We start from the raw sequence: 18,917 nt of genomic DNA, 5'->3' as shown, positions 1-18,917 counted from the left end.
GCGCGTGAGCAGGGAGGGTCAGAGAGAAAGGGAGACACAGAATCCGAAGCAGGCTCCAGGCTCTGAGCTAGCTCTCAGCACAGAGCCCGATGCAGGGCTCGAACCCACGAACCGAGAGTTCATGACCTGAGCTGAAGCCAGATGCTTAACTGACTGAGCCACCCAGGTGCCCCTAAATAGTCTTTAAGGAAGAGTGGTGATGGGTTGGGGCAGCTTTGTTATACTGTGGACTGATGTCCTTTCCCCATTTTCTGGACAGAACTATATGAATACTGTATTAAAGAAGGCTATGCAGATAAAAACCTGATCGCAAAATGGAAAAAGCAGGGGTATGAGAATTTATGCTGCCTGCGGTGCATTCAGACACGGGACACCAATTTTGGGACGAACTGCATTTGCCGGGTCCCCAAAAGCAAGCTGGAAGTGGTAAGTAAGGTCTCCACCCCTGTAACGTCTGATGATCGAGTTTGAGGTTCCCTTTCCAGTTCAGAAGTCTGCCCTGGGCGAAGCCAGGGGATTTTACACTGTTTTGTTGGGCTGGAATGTAGTCCTGGTGGCTGAATGACCTGCTGGCTGTTCCCCAGGGAGGAAATCCCTCTCAGGGAACCCACACCTGGCAGTTTGGCAGCAGTGGCGTCTTAGGTCTGGGGGTCAGTCTGAACTCCACCCTTGGGCAAGTTCCGAAGTCTTTCCTCTTGTATGACCTGGGGGTGGGGAGGCTGAGTCAGGGAAGCATGGGCCAGGAAGCAGGCATTCCTGTCCTTCCCCCCTGGTGCTCACACTTCAGGTACCCTTTTTTCCAGGCCTCTTTTTCCTCAGAATTACTCTGTATTTCTTCTGTTGGAACTTTGTTCTCAAAGTGGACTGGGGAGCTCTGGAATGATGCTGGGTGTGCAGTAGCTGAGCTCACAGCGCCAGCCTCTGAACTGGAGCTAGAGACGGAAGCAGACAGTTACTGTGATTAATGTTAGCCTTAGTGGATTTGAGTGCAGCACCCTTGGCTGCTCTTCGTTGGCCCAGCCAGGTGGTCAGGCTGGACTGCCTGCCTCCCAGGTGGCCACCTGTCATGCAGGTGCCTCGTCACGGTCCCTCTATGCTGCAGACTAGTTACACTTTATAGAGCTTTGACTCCAGGCCAAGGGCTTTAGCTCAGCGGGTAGCTCTGTCTCCCTGAATCACCTGGAAGGTCAAAGAGCGGTGGGCATCGAATGAGGGCTGCCTCCCTGAGGGAAGAATCCAGGTGTGGATTTTCTGGTAGGGACAGGGAGAGGTGGTGAAATGGCAGAAGCCCCCCCCCCGAGAGCCCCAGGATTCTGTGGTGGCATTGGGTCAGGGGTGCTGCCCCAGCGGGCCCTGTGGCCAGGATAGAGTCTGCTTTAGCTTGAGGTGGGTTTCACCTTCTGATCTTGTTTGCTTAGGTAAGGGTCTTGCTCCTCCAAAAAAGAGGAAAAAGGAAAATCAACACAAACCACTGCTCTAGGGCCTTCTGTCTGTTGGGCAGGCTCCCAGCCAGACATTGGGGCCCACCTGGCCCAGGGGACAGGACTCTTCTGCCATACAGATTCAGGCATACATCCTCATCCTCGGTGCCCCCACTAGTTCCCCAGCCCGGAGGCCCCTGGCACTGAACCCCCTGAGTAGTCCACAGACCAACTCAACTGCTAGCTCATTGAAGGGTATGTCATGCTCATTTCACAGAATAACAAGAATTGTTCAGTAGGTGGGCTTTGGGGGGGGCAAGCATGTCACATAGAATTTGCACAAATTAAGTGCACAGAAATGTAGCTTCAGCGTGTGCAGCAGCTGTTTGCATCTGTCACGGAGGGCTTTCTGAGGAGTGTCCCACAGACCGTGAATGTCCCACCACGCTTCTTGGCGGGAGGTTTGCTGCTTGTGCAGGGAGGGGTGACACATGGCAGAAGTGCAGTGTCTCAGCTTTCCTCTGTTGCAGGGCCGGATCATCGAGTGCACGCACTGTGGCTGCCGGGGCTGCTCTGGCTGAGGCCGTCGGGCCCTGACCTCTCTTCACCCTGAACCATGGACTTCGCAGGTTTCTGCCTGTCCAGCACGCCCTCTCCTGGGAGCGGCTTTTTTTTGCAGAGTGATGCTCCAGGCCCAAGTGGGAGCATGGTCTCTACATGTTAAGGCTTTGATGTTTATTAGCTGTGATTTGTAGAAATAAACCTTTTAAACCTTTTGGGCCCTGCATTTGTTCTTTCAGAGAGCCAGCCATGTGTAGATGGCTCGCCAGTGGGTGAGCACCAGGCCTGGGGGACCCTTCACCCTTAGGAACTCAATCCTAACTCCATCTCATAGGTGCTGTATGACTGTGAACCAGTTCACTCTGGTGAAGGATGACCTGAGATGGTGTGCCATGGTGGGCCAAACTGCTCTTGGACCTGCCACGGACTCGTCAGGCTGGTCCCAGTGTGCCCTCAAACTAATGCCTGCAGAATGCCACAGCTCTTCCTCTGGGCCCTCGCACTGGAGGCCACAGGAGCACATTCGTGGGTCAGCTACAGAAAGCATCCCAGGGCTCCCACAGAGCCCTGTAAACACCATGCACTCTGTTCCAGCTCTGCCAGAGGTCCCTGGGGCCTCCCTTCACCTGCCTCCAAGGTCTCTGTCCGTGTCAGCCTCAGCGATGGCATCTTGGTCCCCCTTGGGCTTGGTCCGGAACTTCTGCCATGGGTGGGGGGTCTCCTCTGCTGGCATCACTTTGAGCCACTGCTTATAATAAGCTCGGAAGCCATCAATCTTCTCCAAGTAGGTGTTTTTCTCTTTGTACTATAAATGGAAAAGCATGGGGTTCAGAGGAGCCATTAGTCACTGCCTGCTACCTGTAGCTAATCCCAAACCTTGACAGCTGGCTCAGGCCTCAGGGAAGCTGTTCTTGCTCCTAGGTGGTTAAAGGGAGAGGGCAAAAGAGCTGTTCAGTACCTGAGCAGCTTACTATAGAGAAACTAAGCTGCAGTAGGGTAGGCCAGACTCCCTCTGCTAACAGTCCTTCGAAATACGAGCTGCCACACCAGGGACGTCACCCCAGCCCCCCAAGCTAGGAGCCCTGGGTGTTGCTAGCTCTGCCTCCACAGCGTGAGTGCCTCCCTCCATTCTCGGTGCTGCTGCAGGGTCTCTGCAGAGGTGGGAAGCAAAGGAGCAAACAGCATGAAATTGGCAGATCCCTAAGGAAAGCTGGTAGAGGAATAAGTAGAAAAAAAGGACAAAGAATGCTGTGATAACAGTTGAAGACTGTTATCACATGAAGAAATGAGTCACAGGGACAGGGACACACTGGCTGTGGTTTGAAGAATTTGGGATTTCTCTTAGGGGAAGCCACTGACAATTTAAAGCAATGGAATTCCACCGCTGGAAGGCCGGCCCCAGGAATGAGGGGAGAAGCGGTGGGGAGTGGAGGTTAAAGAGAGGACAGGCGAGCTGGAACTTGGCACACACCCGATCAAAGCTGGGTGGGTACTGGGCTGCAAACTCCAGTTGGCGGATGACCACCTCATTCACCGGGACTCTGTTCTGCCTCATGTCCTTCAGGATGTCAATGAGATAGGTGTAGTCTAGCCTCTTGAGGGCGGCGTTGATGAGGGTGCTGTAGATGTGGGTGTTGGGAGTCATCTGGGATTTCTGAAACATTACAGACATACGATCAACAAGGAGATGGCCACCGTAGGGACAAAGCAGCCCACTGTGCATGTCAAGCTTTGGGGGCTTACCCTGCCATTCAGGCCTGCTCGGCAGACCAGCAACCAGGGCGAGGGCAGAACCCTGCGGCAACTCCCTGCTCCAAGAGGAAAGGGTGTGCCCCACAGGGCAGGACCAGCTCACCGAACTGAGGACCCTACAGTCTCAGCCCTGAAGAATTTGCTCAGAGATCAGTGGACTCCGGCAGTAAACCACATGCAGGAGACCACCTCCTCGGCTCCTGGCTGTGGATTTACCACAAACCCTGCTCCCAGAATTCTGATAGATCCCAGCTCTGGTCATACCCTCCATCCCTCCAGAGTCGGGGCCAGTCTCTCCCCACAAGCCCCCTCAATCTCGTCCACTGCAACCACCTTTAAGACTATCACACCCCTGCTTTCAATGCCGGCTCCTGCAGCAACTCGCCAGGGTCCACTTTCTCTCACGTTGGCTGATGACCATTCTACGCTTGAGCTAGAGCGTCCCCACCCCCCACCTCCCGTGCACAGTTTATGATCTCCAGGTGCAGAGAGCTGGGGGGGTTCAGGAGGGCCCAGATTTCTTCCTGAGTAGCACCCATCCTGAATTCTCAGCACCATGGGTCCTGCCCAGGCCCAGACCCACTCACCTTCATGTCTGCAAGCAGCTGCAGGCCATCCCTCGGCCTGTGGCACCCGATGGCCAGGTTGCAGAATGTGTGCAGGTTGGGGAAGATCCCCCTCTTTGCCAGGAGTGGCAGCAGCGCCTATGGGGACAGACATGGCAATACTGTAAGCTGTAACCCACCAGGTCCGATGAGAACCTTCCCTAGTTGAAGCCCATGGTTGGGTGCTGTAGGCTCAGGGGCACAGCAATGCTCGGGGGCCTTGCAGCCCCCTCTGTGGCCACCCTGGCTGCTGGTCTCAGTTCAGCTCACAAGCACCCAGCTCCCCAGAGTTCAGGTGCTCTGCAAGGACACCCGCCTTCTCCTTGAACATGAATGGGAACGTGAATCCCTTCACAGTCCTGTGTCTCTGCTCCACTGTCGGTCATCCATCCTGGCCTTCAGCCTTCAATGTCTAAGGTGGGAGACAGTGCCAACAGCATTTGGGAAATCACAGCTGAGGCTGCCCACACCAGGGGCTGCAGAAGAAGATGCCCTTGCAGCCTGCCTGGCTCAGGGGGGCTCTGTTGTATTTAGCTGGTCTAGAGGAAGATGTGCTCTGCACTGTGGGCCTGAAGGCCAAATCTGTGTCTCTTTTACCTTCGATGCCCACAAGAGCCCCAGTCAGTGATCTGTCATAGGCATGACACAGACCCATGGACAAAATCCCACAAGGGCTGCCATGTCCCCGTTTGTGAAATGGGGGAAGCCTTGTACCAGCACAGCCTTGCAGTGCGACCATGAAGAGAGGAATGGATGGGAAGCTCATATAATGGCATTTAACACAGAGGGCTGAAGCAGAGAAAGAGAGAGAGAGAGAGAGAGAGAGAGAGAGAGAGAGAGAGAGAGAGAGAGAGAGAGAGAGAGAGTGTGTGTGTGTGTGTGTGTGTGTGTGTGTGTGTCAGGGCAAGTAGCTGAAGGGTAGGGACACTCAGGAGCAACCAGCCTCTTAGGCTGTCCCACGTGCCCCTCTGCATTGTGAGGATGTTTGATGTCTGCCTCCCCCAACCTGTGAGCTCCTCAACAGGGATGGGGAGAGCGGCTGGCTGGTTCACCATCTGATTGTCAACTTTGCCCAGACCCAGGCCCAGAACAGAGGCTCCAGGCCATCTGCCCACATACTGCAGGAATGGATGACAGCCCCTGCAGGCAAGCCAGGTCCTGCAGTCAAACAGAGGAGGGAAGGGGAAGGAAGGAGCCCAGCCTTGAACCTGGTGCCTGCCTCCGAGCCCCTCACCTTGGCCCCCTCCAGATCTCCAAGCTTACTCTTCTTCCTCATCAGCGTGTTGAAGAACGTCACATCAGCCTCCACCTGGTGCATGTCCAGGACATTCAGCAGTGAGGACTCCGCAGGACTCCCGGGCTCCACCACCTCAGCAAGCAGCGTGAGGGTTTTGATGTTGGGCCGGAGCCCGTGCTCTGCCATCTTGCCGAGGAAGCCCTCCAGGCCCCCCATCAAGGCCAGCCTGTCAGCTGGTGTGGTCACGGTCCCAAAGGAGACCACAGCTGGGGAGACTGCTCCCAAGGTCAGGAGGTTCGTCTCCAGCTCCTGGGGAGAAGGCTCTCGGGCCAAAGAAGTGAGGGCCATCATGTGGTCAGGTTCTGTCTTGGTTTCCACCTTGGGCTGGGCCTTGTTGGGGCCTCTGGCTTCCTGAGGCTCTGGAGGGCCCTCAAGCACCTGAGAAGGTTCCAGAAACAGCTGCTTCTCCAGGGCCTCCACATCCAGTCTGACCATGCCATTGCCCACCGGGGCCCGGGCTCTCCTCCTTGCCCGAAACCCACCGGCCAGGGGCTGCAGCATGACTGTCTCCTCTCTGGGCCTCAGGAGCAGTGCCGATGCCACCTCCGGGTCCCCCAGGCCGCAGTCTCGAGCTACCCCCAGGAGCAGGTTGTAGCTATGCTGGCTCGGCTGGAGCCCTAGACTCAGCATCTGCCTCCACACCTACCGGGGAGAGACAAGCTTGGCTCTGTGCTCCTGCTCAAAAGAGCCTTCAGCAGAGCCGGCACAGGAAGTCAACAACTACCGGCAAATGCAAAGGGCACAGGAAGGAGCTGGAGTGTATCTAAGCCAATGCCAGGTTCTAGACAGCTGAGAATCCTGAGGATCTGAGGACTCTCTGGAAGAATTCACAGGGGCGCTACCCGTCTTCCCTCTAGCTCACGCCAAAACTGTTCTCACAATTTCATCTCTCTGATCTCTCCCAAGGCCCCTCTACTAGGAACAAACTTTGCCCTGGGTCTCTGCCTTCCTTCTCTGTACTCCTCTGAGGAGGGCCGATCAGAGAGACTAGGTTCTGGAAGAGTCTAGAATGACTTAAGAACTGGATTTAACTGCAGTTCCTGGGTCTCACTGTGTGCCCTGCCCCGTGCAGCCTCCTCACACTTTCTGGAGAGCAGGCACAGAGGAAGGGGACCCAGCCGGGAAGAGGGCCTCACAAGCCGGTAGCCTTGTTTCCTCTTGAGATCATTTTTATCCCACAGTACAGTGCCTTGCACACTCAATGTGTTCTCTACGAAGAACTGCCCTGATCACGTCTGGGTCACTCTAACACCAAGACCATGCCATTTCTAAGATGCCAAGAGATGCCACACAGGGCTCACTGGTCTCACTGCCTTTGTCTGAGGGCTCAAAGGGAGGCTACCTTCAGTGGGATGAGAGCTCATGAGGGGTAAGTGTGCAAACAAAGCAGGGGCTGGTCAGGCCCAGGTGGGTGCAGCTTGCAAGAGGTCCGCAGCCCATCGGACACAGTCTAAAGGAGGGCAAGGGTCTCAGCAGGTACCCCCACGGGGAATGCTGACAGAACTAAACTTTAGCAGGGATTTGGGCTCTAGGAGTCAGATGGACATTGGTTCAAATCCCAGCCCTGCTTAAGAACTGTGGGACCTTGGTGGCGCCTGGGTGGCTCAGTCAGTTAAGCCTCTGACTTCGGCTCAGGTCATGATCTCACGTTCGTGGGTTCGAGCCCCACGTCGGGCTCTGTGCTGACAGCTAGCTCAGAGCCTGGAGCCTGCTTCCAGTTCTGTGTCTCCTTCTCTCTCTGCCCCTCCCCCTCTATACTCTGTCTCTCTCTGTATCAAAAATAAATTTAAAAAAAAAACAACATTAAAGAACTGTGGGACCTTAACCAAGTTACTTAACCTCTGTGAGCCTCAGTTTCTTTGTCTGTAAAACAGGGCTATTGGTGCCTAGCTTGAGCAGTTTAATAGGTGCAAAACACAAACCAGCTATTGACATTACAAACTATTTCGAACTAGAATGCATTGAGAACAAGGAAAGGGAGGAATGAGATCTTGGCTGATTTTCACATAAAGCTACTGCTTCCAGGAGTCCACAGAGGGAAGGCAAGCATTTGGTCCAGGGCTGTCCCAGGTCACTGGGGCTCACACTCCATGTGGATCTTGTTGAAATGCTGATCTAAGCCCAGGAAGGGCTGAGACCCTGCTTTTCTGACAAGCTCCCAGGTGAGGCTAACGCTGCCGGTCTGTGGGCCCCACCTTAAGTTGGAGGACACAGCCGCAGTACCATTCCTAATGCCACCACCCCACTTGATTTGGGGGGAGTGTCTCACGGGGGACCTGAGGTGCAATCAGAGCAGTGTGTCTCAACTTTGATGTCCATAAGAATCTCTCAGAATTAAAAGCCGACCCCTGCATCCCACCTGCAGAGACACTGAGTGGGGGGCTGAGGGAAGTGGGCGGAACAAGCACTCTGGGTAAGTGTGCTATGGGCATTCAGAGACCGTGAGCATAACCGATCTGAGCTAGCTGCACAGAAGGCCACTCAGCAGAGTAGGGGAGGGCTGGCCATGCCCTCACTTGGGCATCAGCCATGCCGCATCTGAGGGCCTCCTCTCCCTGCCATCTGTAAAACAGTGGAGAGCCATGTGCTTTGTGAAGACCAAAACATCACAAATATAAAAACACCCAGCACAGGGCCGTCGCAGCTGCTGAAATGCACACATCATCACCTGCACCTGACACAGGTGCACAGCGGGCAGGTAGGAAGGCAGAGCTGGGAAGGACACACCTGCAGGGCATATCGGAAACCCGTCTTCTTGTCCTGGAGGCAGCCCATGAGCAGGAAGCTGAAGGTCCTCTCGGTGACTGCATGCCCTTTCTGGACGATTTCCTGTGGGAGGGAATGGAGGTCACACTGAGAACCTGTGGCAGAGCCCTGTCCCAGACCTGACGGGGTGACTCAGGGCAGATGCTCCTAGGGCACCCGGGGCTGTGCATCCTGAAGAGATGGGACCTGACTCTGGCTCTAAGGTGGCTCAGAACCAGCTCCTGAGCAAAGCCGTCCAGCTGCCGCCTGCACTCCGTCTTGCTCTCCTTCCAGGCTGCTCTTCCTGGCGGATGATCACTTTTGTGCGGCCCCTCTGTAAAGACCATCCCAGCAGCCACTTTTAGCCTCTGTGCTTGGGGCACTGGAATTGCACAGAACTGGCTTTAAGTACCAGCTTTGGCACGGGCCAGCTGTGAGTGTGGGCAAGGCATTGAGCTCCCTGGCCTCAGCTTCCTCATCTGTAGAGTGGGGTTACAGGCAGGACATGCCTTAGAGGATCTCTGGAACAACCCCACCAAAAGGTGTGGGGCCTGCACATGGCACATGCTCGTGATGCTGGTTACCACTGGCCTCTCCCGGGCCTGTCAGGATTCGCCAGCCTTCTTGACATGTTCTTCCACCACTCAGCAGCTCAGAGTCTCCTCCTCAAGCTGGTCTTCCTCTGTCCTTCTTGTGAGCATGGTGTTCCCACTTCCCATCTCCCGCTCTCCCGTCTCTCCCTCTGTCACCAACCCTTCCATCTCAGTGAGCTTCTAGTCCGTGCTCCCTCTTCCTGGGCAATCGCTGCCCTCTCTGAACTGGACCCTCTCCCCAACCAGCCAGAGTGAACTGCATTAAATACCAATGCCGTTTCTGGACAGGTCGGAGGTCTGTCAGCCACACCTCCCTCTTCTGGAAGCTTCAGTTACCGGACTCTCATACAGAACCCTTTAAAGGGATTTGTCACTCAGAGGGAGGTCTCCAGGGTTGAGACCACATGATCCCGCCTCTCCCACAAGGCAGGCTGACTCAAGGCAGCCAGCCCAGGGGCTGGTCAAAGGCTGTCCTGCAGCATGTCATGCCTGGATAGTCCGTCAGGTCCTGGCTCCTGTGGTGCACAGGCAGGACCTCACTAGTGTAGTGAGGAAAAGGTCAGCCATGGAAAGAGACGGAATGCAAAAGCAGAAAGCCGGCTGGGCCTGAGGGAAGACAAGGCTGCCAAGGGCATGCCCAGGTTCTCCTGAGGTTTGGTCGTGGGCACCTAGACCTTCCCTGCTTCCCGTGAGCCTTTGTCTGGGTGTTAACTCAGGACTGTCTCCCTTCACGTGAGAGTGCAGAACCACCACCCTGCTCGCGGTCCTCCCTGCTTTAACCCCCTCACTGTCTCCTTCTCTGGAACTGGGAATAAAATCTCTGCAGCTGGGGAATACAGAGGCTGCAGGCCAAGGCTCTGAGGCATTTGGGCCCTGCTCGGCACTCCCATGTGCCCACTCCCCCGCCTCCCTCAAACCCAGCACACTGACCTGCCGGACACCGCGCCTCCCAGAAACCAGGATTTTTCTTCCCACTGCTCTCTTTAGGCAGGAGGACTGCCCTGCTGGGCACTGACTTGCCCTCCTCTGCGGCACCACCAAGTCCACACAGGGAGACGCAGCCTGCCTGCACAGGGGCGGGGCCTCTTTTACCTGTCCCACAAGGCCTCTGAGTCATGAAGGCACCCCTGACCCTTCCACAAGAAACAGAGACAACCACAGCCTCACACCTGCCACGTGGGACTGGCCCCAAACGGGGAAGAAGGAAGGAAGGGGTGCCCTCACCTTGAACACGTCGAGGCACATCCTGAGGTCTGCGCACACGGCAGCCATCTTCAGCAGTGCATGGTATGTTTTCAAGTTGAGCTGGAAGTTTCTGGCGTGGAGCTGCTGCCGGAGCTTCAGGGCGCTCTGCAGAGCAGAGTCCTTCCAGGGGGACTCAGCGCAGACGTTGAACAGAGCCGTATACGTGGCATCTGAGGGCTCCAGGTCCCGTTTTTTCATCTGCATTGATGGAAAAAAACTTGGAGGTGGCTCTGCGGTCAGCTGGACAGACAGGTGACAGGCTGCCGTCAGAGAAAGCTAGAGAGGACTCTGCTCCCCTGTTAAACAGGTCCCCTAGCAGGGGTCTGTGCTTAGGTGGGGCTAAGCAAACATGTCAGGGTGTACTTCTCCAAAACCCTGACTTGGCCAGAGGGCCTCTGAAAGCTGACCCTGCCCTCCAGATGCACTAAAGTCACCCTCCCCATGGTCGTCAGCCCACTAAGATGCTTTTAGCAGGATCCTCCAGAGGCTCCCATCTGCTGGCTGCCCAGGTCACCCTGACTGTTAATATCCATGCGGTGGATCTGGTCTGGGGAAAGGTAGGAGGGGATAATCATAACCCCTGCTCCAGTGTTTCCTAACTGAGCGGTCACGGGCAAGCTAGCTCCTCTGTGGAAAAATGGAGGTGATACCATCACCTTGAAAGGCTGTTACAAGGGCCAGGTAGGAGAGTGGCCCCCAGACTAGCAGCACATCTCAGGACCCCCCCACCCTGCAGAGTGACACACTTAGAGGTGAGGCTGACACTCTGCTTATCAAGCCCTCCAGGTGACTGAGCAAGCTGGAGTTTGAGAAGCTCCTGGTCAAGCCAAGTGCTATTTCTGAGACAAGGGCCATCTGACTGAAGGCAGGTGACAAGCTGCTTGCAGAGGAGTGTACAGAGCCGCCTTCTTTTTTTTTTTTTTTGATGTCTGATCTTATTTATTTGTTCCTCTCATAACAATCTCATTTTTGACTATACTCAGACTTTGAGGTAGAAGCTCTCAGCGAAGACAGCCTCCGTCTCTGAGCCTTCCTCTTAGAGTCAGGCTGTTTGGGGCTCAAATCCCAGCTCCAGTGCTCTCAAGCAGGGTAACCCTGGACATAGCACTTCATCTCCCTGGGCCTCCGTTTCCTCCTCTGAAAAATGAGGATGGTGATCTTGACTTTGAGGATGGATGACATATGCTCTGTTTGTGGACTCCATAGATGACAGACGTGCACAAGGACTTACTACAAGCCAGGCACTGGCCACCAGTGGTTACCAGGACAGGCGCAGCCTGTGTTCATTGAGCTTATGCTCTAGACAGGAAGAATCTAAACAGACAAATGAGTAACCACCGACAGCAATACGGGCTACAAAGGATACCCACAAAAAAATGGAAAAGGAAGACCAGTGTGGGTGGGGGGTGGAGAGACCTGGCAAACACTACCTTCACCAAGTGACCAAGAAAATACTACGTCATTTGTGATAGGATCCCGTGACATGAAAAGGGCACTTCACCTCTGTGATATTCTTTCCCCAAGCCCAGAACCCCAGTCTCATCACAAGAAAGTACAAGTTGAGAGACACTCTATAAAATCGTTGACCAGCACTCCCTAAATCTGTCAATGTCATAGAAAAAAAAAAAAAAAAACCTCAAAAAAAAAAAAATCACAAAATGGAGAAGCCAGTATGAGAACCCAGATTGGATACAGGAATAGAAAGAGGGTATCAGTGGAAAAAGTAGTGCAATCCAAATAAAGTCTAGAGTTCGGTTAACAATAATGTGCCAGTGGTGGTTTCTTAGTTTTGATAAATGCACCGTTAATATGTAAGATGTTAATATGGGGATGAGGTGAGAGGTACTTGGGAACGCTTTTTAATGTCTTTGCAGCTTTTTTATAAATCTAAACTTATTCCAAAATAAAAGTTATGGGAAAAAAACACAGCAAATTGATAGAGAATAACATAAGGTTAAAAAGCGTGAACTGATTTCTCCAAGGCAACATGTGCTAAGTTCCTTAAGGGTCCTCCACATGTAAGGATGTGCCTGCCACTGGACTGTTCCCCAAGAACCACAACGAACACCCCCTGGCCCCACCTGCCCCTCACTCTCACTTGAAGGCCTTTGCTGGCTAGCTGCTCCGGGAAGCCTCTTGTCTTTCTAACCATGATATTTAATTAGATTTTCAGAGGACACATTACTTTATCATCTGTAACCACAACTCTTCCGCCTTGCTTCCAGCCAGGGATGATCAGACCTACAGCAGGAGCATCCCAAATGACCAGCCTAGGGCTCTCTTCTTCTGTGGGGAGAAAGGATGCTCCCAGCTTCTGGCTCCAAGAGAGGGTAGGGCACTTATACTAGAGTCTATTATCCTCTTTGGCAAAGCTCTTTCCTGACTCACAAAAGAAATAGCTTCCTGGTTATGTGAGTGATAAATTCAACACAAGAAGTGGATGAACGTACAGTAAAATCATCTTCCAAGAGGAATAAAAGCTTCTTTTTTGGAAGAAAGGTGTGTATGTGCATACAGTGTGGGGAGTAAGGAGGAAAAACAAACTGAGGGTGGGTAGCAGCCAAAAAGGAAGAGGTCAAGTGGGGCCTGCTGTGGTCGGAGGACTTACAAATTCATGTAATCTTCCAAGACCACCTCCAATTTAAAGATGATGAAGTGGAGGCTGGGAAGGTTAAATGGTCTGCCCAGGGTAACGCACCAGCAGGTGACATCTCATGATGTGCACCCAGCTCTTTTTGACGCTAAAGCACGGGCTCTCTGGAGCCTTGCCCCTCTGGCCCTGTGCCCCAACCCCTCACTCACATCATTGTAGAGCCTGAAGGCCTTCTTCAGGTATCCGGCTCGCCCACAGCCGCCGATCAGCACCGTGTAGTTGCACTCGAGGGGCTGGAGTTGTTCGTCCTTCAGCATCTGCCTCTCAAACAGGTCCAGGGCTTCAGCCAGCTGGAGGCGGGGGTGGGGGGACACGGGAGAGGGCTCAGATCGGCCTCAGAGACCCTCAGCAAAGGGAAGGAGACTGAGACTGAGGGACCCTCCCACGTATGCCCCAGAGCCACACACCCGCCCTGGGCCACTGCCAACAGCCTCTTGGTCCCCGTGCTCTGCAACAAGGAAGCTTCATGGTGGCCAGGAAGAAAAGCCCCCTAAACTCCCACCACCTAAAAAGCTCTTGGCCCCCTTTCCATGGCTGCCTTCCCTGCAGCCAGGCGTTAAACTCCTTGAAGGCAAGGCCATGTCTTTGCCTCTCTGTGGGCCTAGAGTGGAGCCAGGGCCTCATCCTCAGTAAACCCTCAGAAAATGTTAATTCTGCAGATCCTGAGATCTGCACTGTCCTTGCTTCCTTGGTGACCCAACCTGTAGTGCCAGCCCCCTGGATCTAAGCTGGATTGAAGACCGGGTTCTGGCCAGTTTGGTAGGCACGCTCAGGGCCACTGTGCTGCACAGTCACAGGAACAGCCTTCTGAGACGGCACAAGACAGCAGTCCTGAATGACGAGCGTCCTCTGGCTGCAAATCCCCTCGGCCCACAATCGTCTCTACCCCATCCCTACGCCTGTACCATCCCCTTTAAATCCTCAATTCACTCCTTTACAACTTAATTATTTTCTTTGTCCATTGGTTCAGCCAGTAATTACTGAATCCTACTATGCACCAGACAAGGTCGATTCGCTGGGGATATAGCTATGAACAAGAGGAAGGTCCCGCATGGAACACATCTAGTATGGAAAGACAGACACCAAATGAGATAACTAAGAAAAATATACACTATGTCAAATGGTGATAGGTTTTAAAACAAAAATAAAGCAAGAAGTACAAAAAGAAGGGTATGGGAGATTCAGTTAAAACATTTTTTTAATGTTTATATATTTTTGTGAGACAGAGAGACAGAGCATGAGCAAGGGAGGGACAGAGAGAGAGATGGAGACACAGAATCTGAAGCAGGCTCCAGGCTCTGAGCTGTCAGCACAGAGCCTGACATGGGGCTTGAATTCATGAACCACAAGATCATGACCTGAGCCAAAGGGGGCTGCTTAACCGACTAAGCCACTCAGGCGCCGCTGGGAGATTCAGTTTTAGACATGACAGCCAAGCAGGGCCTCAACCAGAAGGTGACAGAACAGCAATCTGAAGGTGATGGAAGGAACCACATGGCTATCTGAGAACACAGCCAGGGCGAAGACCCTGAGGAGTCTCCCTGGGAGATGGAGAAGCAGAGACGAGGTCAGGATGGCTGTAGCACAGTGAGGGAGGGGGAGATGAATGGAAAGGTAAGGGGGATGGAAGGCAGATCTTTCAGGCTTCATAAGCTATTGTGAGGGCTTTGACTTCTCTTTGTTTCTCAACTTTTCATTATGGAAAAGTTCAAACAGAGGTGCCTGGGAGGTTCAGTCAGTTAAGTGACTGACTCTTGATTTCAGCTCAGGTTGTGATCTCGCAGTTCATGAGATCGAACCCCGTGTTGGACTCTGCACTGACAGTATGGAGCCTGCTTGGGATACTCCTTCTCCCTTTCTCTCTCTGCCCCTCCTTTGCTCGCACTCTCTCTCTCAAGATAAATAAATAAACGTTAAAAGGAAAAAGAAAGAAAGAAAAGTTCAAATACACACAAAAGTAGAGAATGATAGAACGACAATGACGATTAACATTTGGCCAATCTTGTTTCACCTATCCCCTAAACTCCCCCTTCCAAACTCAATTTTTTTAAAGCAAATTCCAGACATTCCATCATTTCACTCCCAAAATCTTCAACACAGACCTCTAAGAAATTTTTAAAACATAAATGCAGAATCTTTATCTATACCTAAGGAAATGAACATCAGTGTCCTTGAACACATTGAGAATCCTGGAAAGAAAAATAACATAACCTGCTTTCTGCTTCAACAGGGTGGCTCTGCTGCACGCAGACATGGGAAAAAGAGATGGCACCAGTGGCAAGGTGGCAAGAAGCCCAGTGACAAGGGCTGTGATAGCTGAGGGGGAGATGATAGGTGAGGGTAGGTAGGAGGTGTTAGGACTGGCAACATCTTGAAGCTTGAGCTAGTGAGAGAAAGAGAAGAGACAGGGATGGCCTGAAGGCATCTGGCCTGAGCGGGATGGCCATTTAGTGAGATGAAGACAGTGCAGGGAAAACAAGGCTGGGAACAAAACCTTAGGGCGAATGTGGTGAGTGTAAGGGAGATGGTGAGGTAGCTGGATACGCAGGCTGGGAAGGCTGGGCTGGGGGTGCGAACATGAGAACTGCAACAAGGAGGGGGACCCTGGTGCAGCACCCAGGGTGAGTGAGGACAGAGAAGAGTCCTCAGCATCCAAATATTTAGAGATGGGGAAGGTAAGGTGGCCCCTCAAGAATACTGAACTATTGGGGCGCCTGGGTGGCTCAGTCGGTTAAGCGTCCGACTTCGGCTCAGGTCATGATCTCACAGTTCGTGGGTTCGAGCCCCGCATTGGGCTCTGTGCTGACAGCTAGCTCAGAGCCTGGAGCCTGCTTCCAATTCTGTGTGTCCCTCTCTCTCTGACCTTCCCCTGCTCATGCTGTCTCTCTGTGTCTCTCAAAAATAAATAAATGTTAAAAAAAAAAAAAAAAAAGAATACTGAACTACTGAGGAAGTAGACCCAGGAGCAGCAGAATCCAAAGGTTCCCTCACCTTTCCTTCTTTGATGAGGTGTTTGCACCTAAAGAAGTACCAGTAAGGGGTGTTTTTCCGGCCCTGCCATGGCTTTGGCTCCAGGTACCTCTCCTCATCTTCTTCAACACTCTGTTCCCTCAGCCGTAGGTTATACAACTGGGCTGTCGATTTTCGGAACATTCTCCTCGAGGAGTATTTGTTGGAGAGGGTCCCAAAGCTCTCTTCCTCTTCCTCCTGAGTGGCTGTGGGGCCGGGCTGGCTCAGGTCAGAGCTGATGCTGTTCCTCTTCTTCTGGTCCCCCTGGCCAAGGGGCAGCTGAGAAGGGGAGCTGCTGAAGGCTTGTGTCAGCCCCGAAGCCCTCAGCCATTTAGGCCCCTCCCTGCCTCCTGCCCACTTGACTCTGAGGTCAAGGTACTGAAGGGCATATAGTCCCACAGGGCGGGGGCGGGAGAAGAGCCGGGCAAATCTCACAAGATCCATCTCTGGCTTTCCCCTCCACGGCCTGGCAAGGTCAGAAAAAGAATGAAGTCTAATTGGTTTTGTAGTCACAAAAGGCAGAAAGAAGACAGAGAAGCGATTACAAGCACAGCCCTGAGATTAGAAAGCCCAGGTTCAGATTTCAGTTTTGCCAAACCACCAGGAGTCCCAGGGCACTCACTGCTCTGTTCTCGGTCTCCTTCCCTGTAAACTGGGGTTAACTACAGCACTGTGGCAATGACCAAATGAGGCCTCGGATACATGGGGGGCAGCACGGTGCTGGCACAGTAAGCACTTGACAGACATAAGCTATTGATATTATTAAGCCATGATCTAAGAGATCTGGCACTGAAGCTACAGCTGAGTTTGAGTCCTGCGGGCCTAGGCCCATTACTTGACCTCCCTGTGCCTAGATATCTTCAGCTGCAACATGAGGATAATTCGGGGCGCCTGGGTGGCTCAGTCGGTTGAGCGTCCAACTTCAGCTCAGGTCATGATCTCGTGGTTCACAAGTTAGAGCCCTATGTCGAGCCCGAGACCCACGTCGGGCTCTGTGCTGACAGCTCAGAGCCTGGAGCCTGCTTCTGATTCATTCTCTCTCTCTCTCTCTGCCCTCCACCACTCATGCACTATCTCTCTACTATAAATAAATAAACATTAAAAATTAAAAAAAAAAAAAAAGAATAATCCTACCGACCTCACCACAAGGATAAAGATTAAATGAGATGTTTTTAGCATATTTCAATTAATAGAAATTTTAAAAATTGTAGCTATTATAATGTATTCCTAGGAAAAACTTGTCAGCATTCTGGGCCTCTACACAGAGAAGTTGACTCAAACATGTCTTTCCTGCAAAATTCGTGGATAAATGGACTAGAGGTGTGCTGTCCAATACGTGGCTACTGAACCCTTAAAATGTGTCTACGCTGAATGAAGACATGCTTCAAGTACAAATTACATACCAGATTTCAAAGACTGTGTACAAAAAAAGAAGGTAAAATAAAACGATAATCTTTTGACATGATAATTTTGAAATGATAATTTTAGACCTACTGGGCTAAAGAAAATTTAACATGAGTTTCACAATTTTTTAACTTTATGATAACGTGACTACTTGAAAATTTTAAATCATGTATGTGCTCATATTGTATTTCTATTGGATAGCACTTGGCTAGACATCCTGGTCTGCATACTTGAAACTCTTAAATAATAATTTTTCTTAAATATCAGAATAGCCAGCCTGAAAATATTTTAGGGTCTGGTTATATTAGAAGGTCACTGTTGGTAAGACTTCGGAAGTGATTGCCAATTGAACAAATTAGTAACTGAGGCTCAGGAAGGGGAGTGACTGGCTTGGGGTCCTCCAGCAGTACAGCGGAATATGAAGGTTAAGACTGGCCAGCTGTGGAACTGGGCTGACTTCCAACCCAGGTCCGAGTAAGATATTAGACAGCTTCTCTTGACCACCACCCTAGTGACATTAGTACAAAGGGCCTTTTCTGCACTGGGTGAGGCCTGCACCTCTAACAGAAATAGAACATGAGCACATGTGTAACTTTAAGTTTTCTTTAAAAAAAATTTTTTTTAGTATCTTTATTTTATTTTGAAATAGAGAGACAGAGAGTGAGCGGGAAGGGACAGAGGGAAAGGGAGACACAGAATCTGAAGCAGGCTCCAGGCTCTGAGTTGTCAGCACAGAGCTTGACGCAGGCTCGAATCCACAGACTGAAATCATGACCTGAGCTGAAGTCGGACGCTCAACCGACTGAGCCATCCAGGTGCCCCTGTAATTTTAAAATTTTTAATAGCCACATTAAATAAAGTGCTTACCAGCATTAAACGAAACACATGGCACTGCTAGGGGAAAAAAACCCAATGATATCAAAATAGGTACCAAAACGTTTTGAAAACAAACTAATGCTACACTAGTTTATATGCTGCTTTTGCAATGCGCTAAACAGCAAGATCCTGTCATCCTTTCAAAGCAGTGATCGGTGTAAATGATACCTTGTAAGTAGTCGCAGATACTGTACCTCCAAACATCATTTACACTCATCCCCACTGTAAATCACTTTAGGGGCACTAAATCAGTTTAGGGCATTTCTAACGCTACTCCGTCCGTCATGAAAGGAAATGCTCATCTCACAGAGAAAATTAAAGGTGTGATTTTCTTCCCACCCGAGTTCATTAACCTGCCCAAGCTAATAACCCCTGATTCAGAGACGCGCTGCCGCTGGCCTCTCTGGGAGACCCGCATATCGGCAGACACTCCCAGGGGCCCTCTGGCCAGCCCGACCCCTCCACGCCGACCTTTGCAGCCTCGGTCGTCTCACGTCCCTGGCCGCTGACTGACACTCGCTGCCCTCAGTCCTGTCCTGGCCCAGATACCGGATTCCAGGAAAGGTCAAATGGGCTCTCACTCGAAACGTCTGGCCCGTGAACGCAGCCCGGACTTCCAGCCCCTCGTCACCCCGCCGCGTCGCCCGCACGCGAGTGCTCGCTTCACAGGGCAGCGCTCCAGGCCCTCCTTCCCCGCCACCTTCCCGAAGGCACGCGTCTCCACCGGCTTCGCGCAGGCGCAGTCCGCCACGCGAA

At 52.3% G+C, this 18,917-nt stretch overlaps 2 protein-coding genes across 7 annotated transcripts in view; one reads left to right on the top strand and one right to left on the bottom strand.

Annotated features, from left to right (window-relative positions):
- Positions 1–2,198, top strand: part of BUD31 (BUD31 homolog) — a 9,777-nt gene extending 7,579 nt beyond the window's left edge. For both annotated transcript variants that reach the window (XM_029946739.1, XM_029946738.1), the window contains 2 exons: positions 260–426; positions 1,952–2,198. In XM_029946739.1, the coding sequence (XP_029802599.1) occupies positions 260–426; positions 1,952–2,002 (218 nt within the window). In that variant the 3' untranslated portion in view covers positions 2,003–2,198. The remainder of the gene's footprint in view (positions 1–259; positions 427–1,951) is intronic.
- On the bottom strand, positions 107–18,917 carry PTCD1 (pentatricopeptide repeat domain 1). Of its 5 annotated transcripts, XR_003911676.1 has the most exons (11): positions 18,633–18,917; positions 15,864–16,347; positions 13,022–13,162; positions 10,199–10,417; positions 8,364–8,465; positions 5,574–6,278; positions 4,322–4,438; positions 3,454–3,636; positions 2,613–2,787; positions 792–932; positions 107–704 (listed from the first exon to the last, which is right to left on the bottom strand). XR_003911676.1 is itself a non-coding variant. In XM_029946729.1 (10 exons), the coding sequence occupies exons 2-10, from the start codon at positions 16,323–16,325 to the stop codon at positions 907–909; spliced, it is 2,130 nt and encodes a 709-aa protein (XP_029802589.1). In that variant the 5' UTR covers positions 16,326–16,347; positions 18,633–18,917; the 3' UTR covers positions 107–906. The 5 variants fall into 5 exon arrangements, 4 of the variants coding, with proteins under 4 accessions (XP_029802589.1, XP_029802590.1, XP_029802592.1 ...); XM_029946729.1 differs by having other exon boundaries at positions 107–932; XM_029946730.1 differs by having other exon boundaries at positions 107–932; positions 18,743–18,917.

This window comes from Suricata suricatta, chromosome 8 (genome assembly GCF_006229205.1).
Source record: "Suricata suricatta isolate VVHF042 chromosome 8, meerkat_22Aug2017_6uvM2_HiC, whole genome shotgun sequence".
NCBI lineage: Eukaryota > Metazoa > Chordata > Mammalia > Carnivora > Herpestidae > Suricata > Suricata suricatta.
Note: the sequence above shows the minus strand (reverse complement) of the source record. Positions and strands in the feature narration are given on the sequence as shown.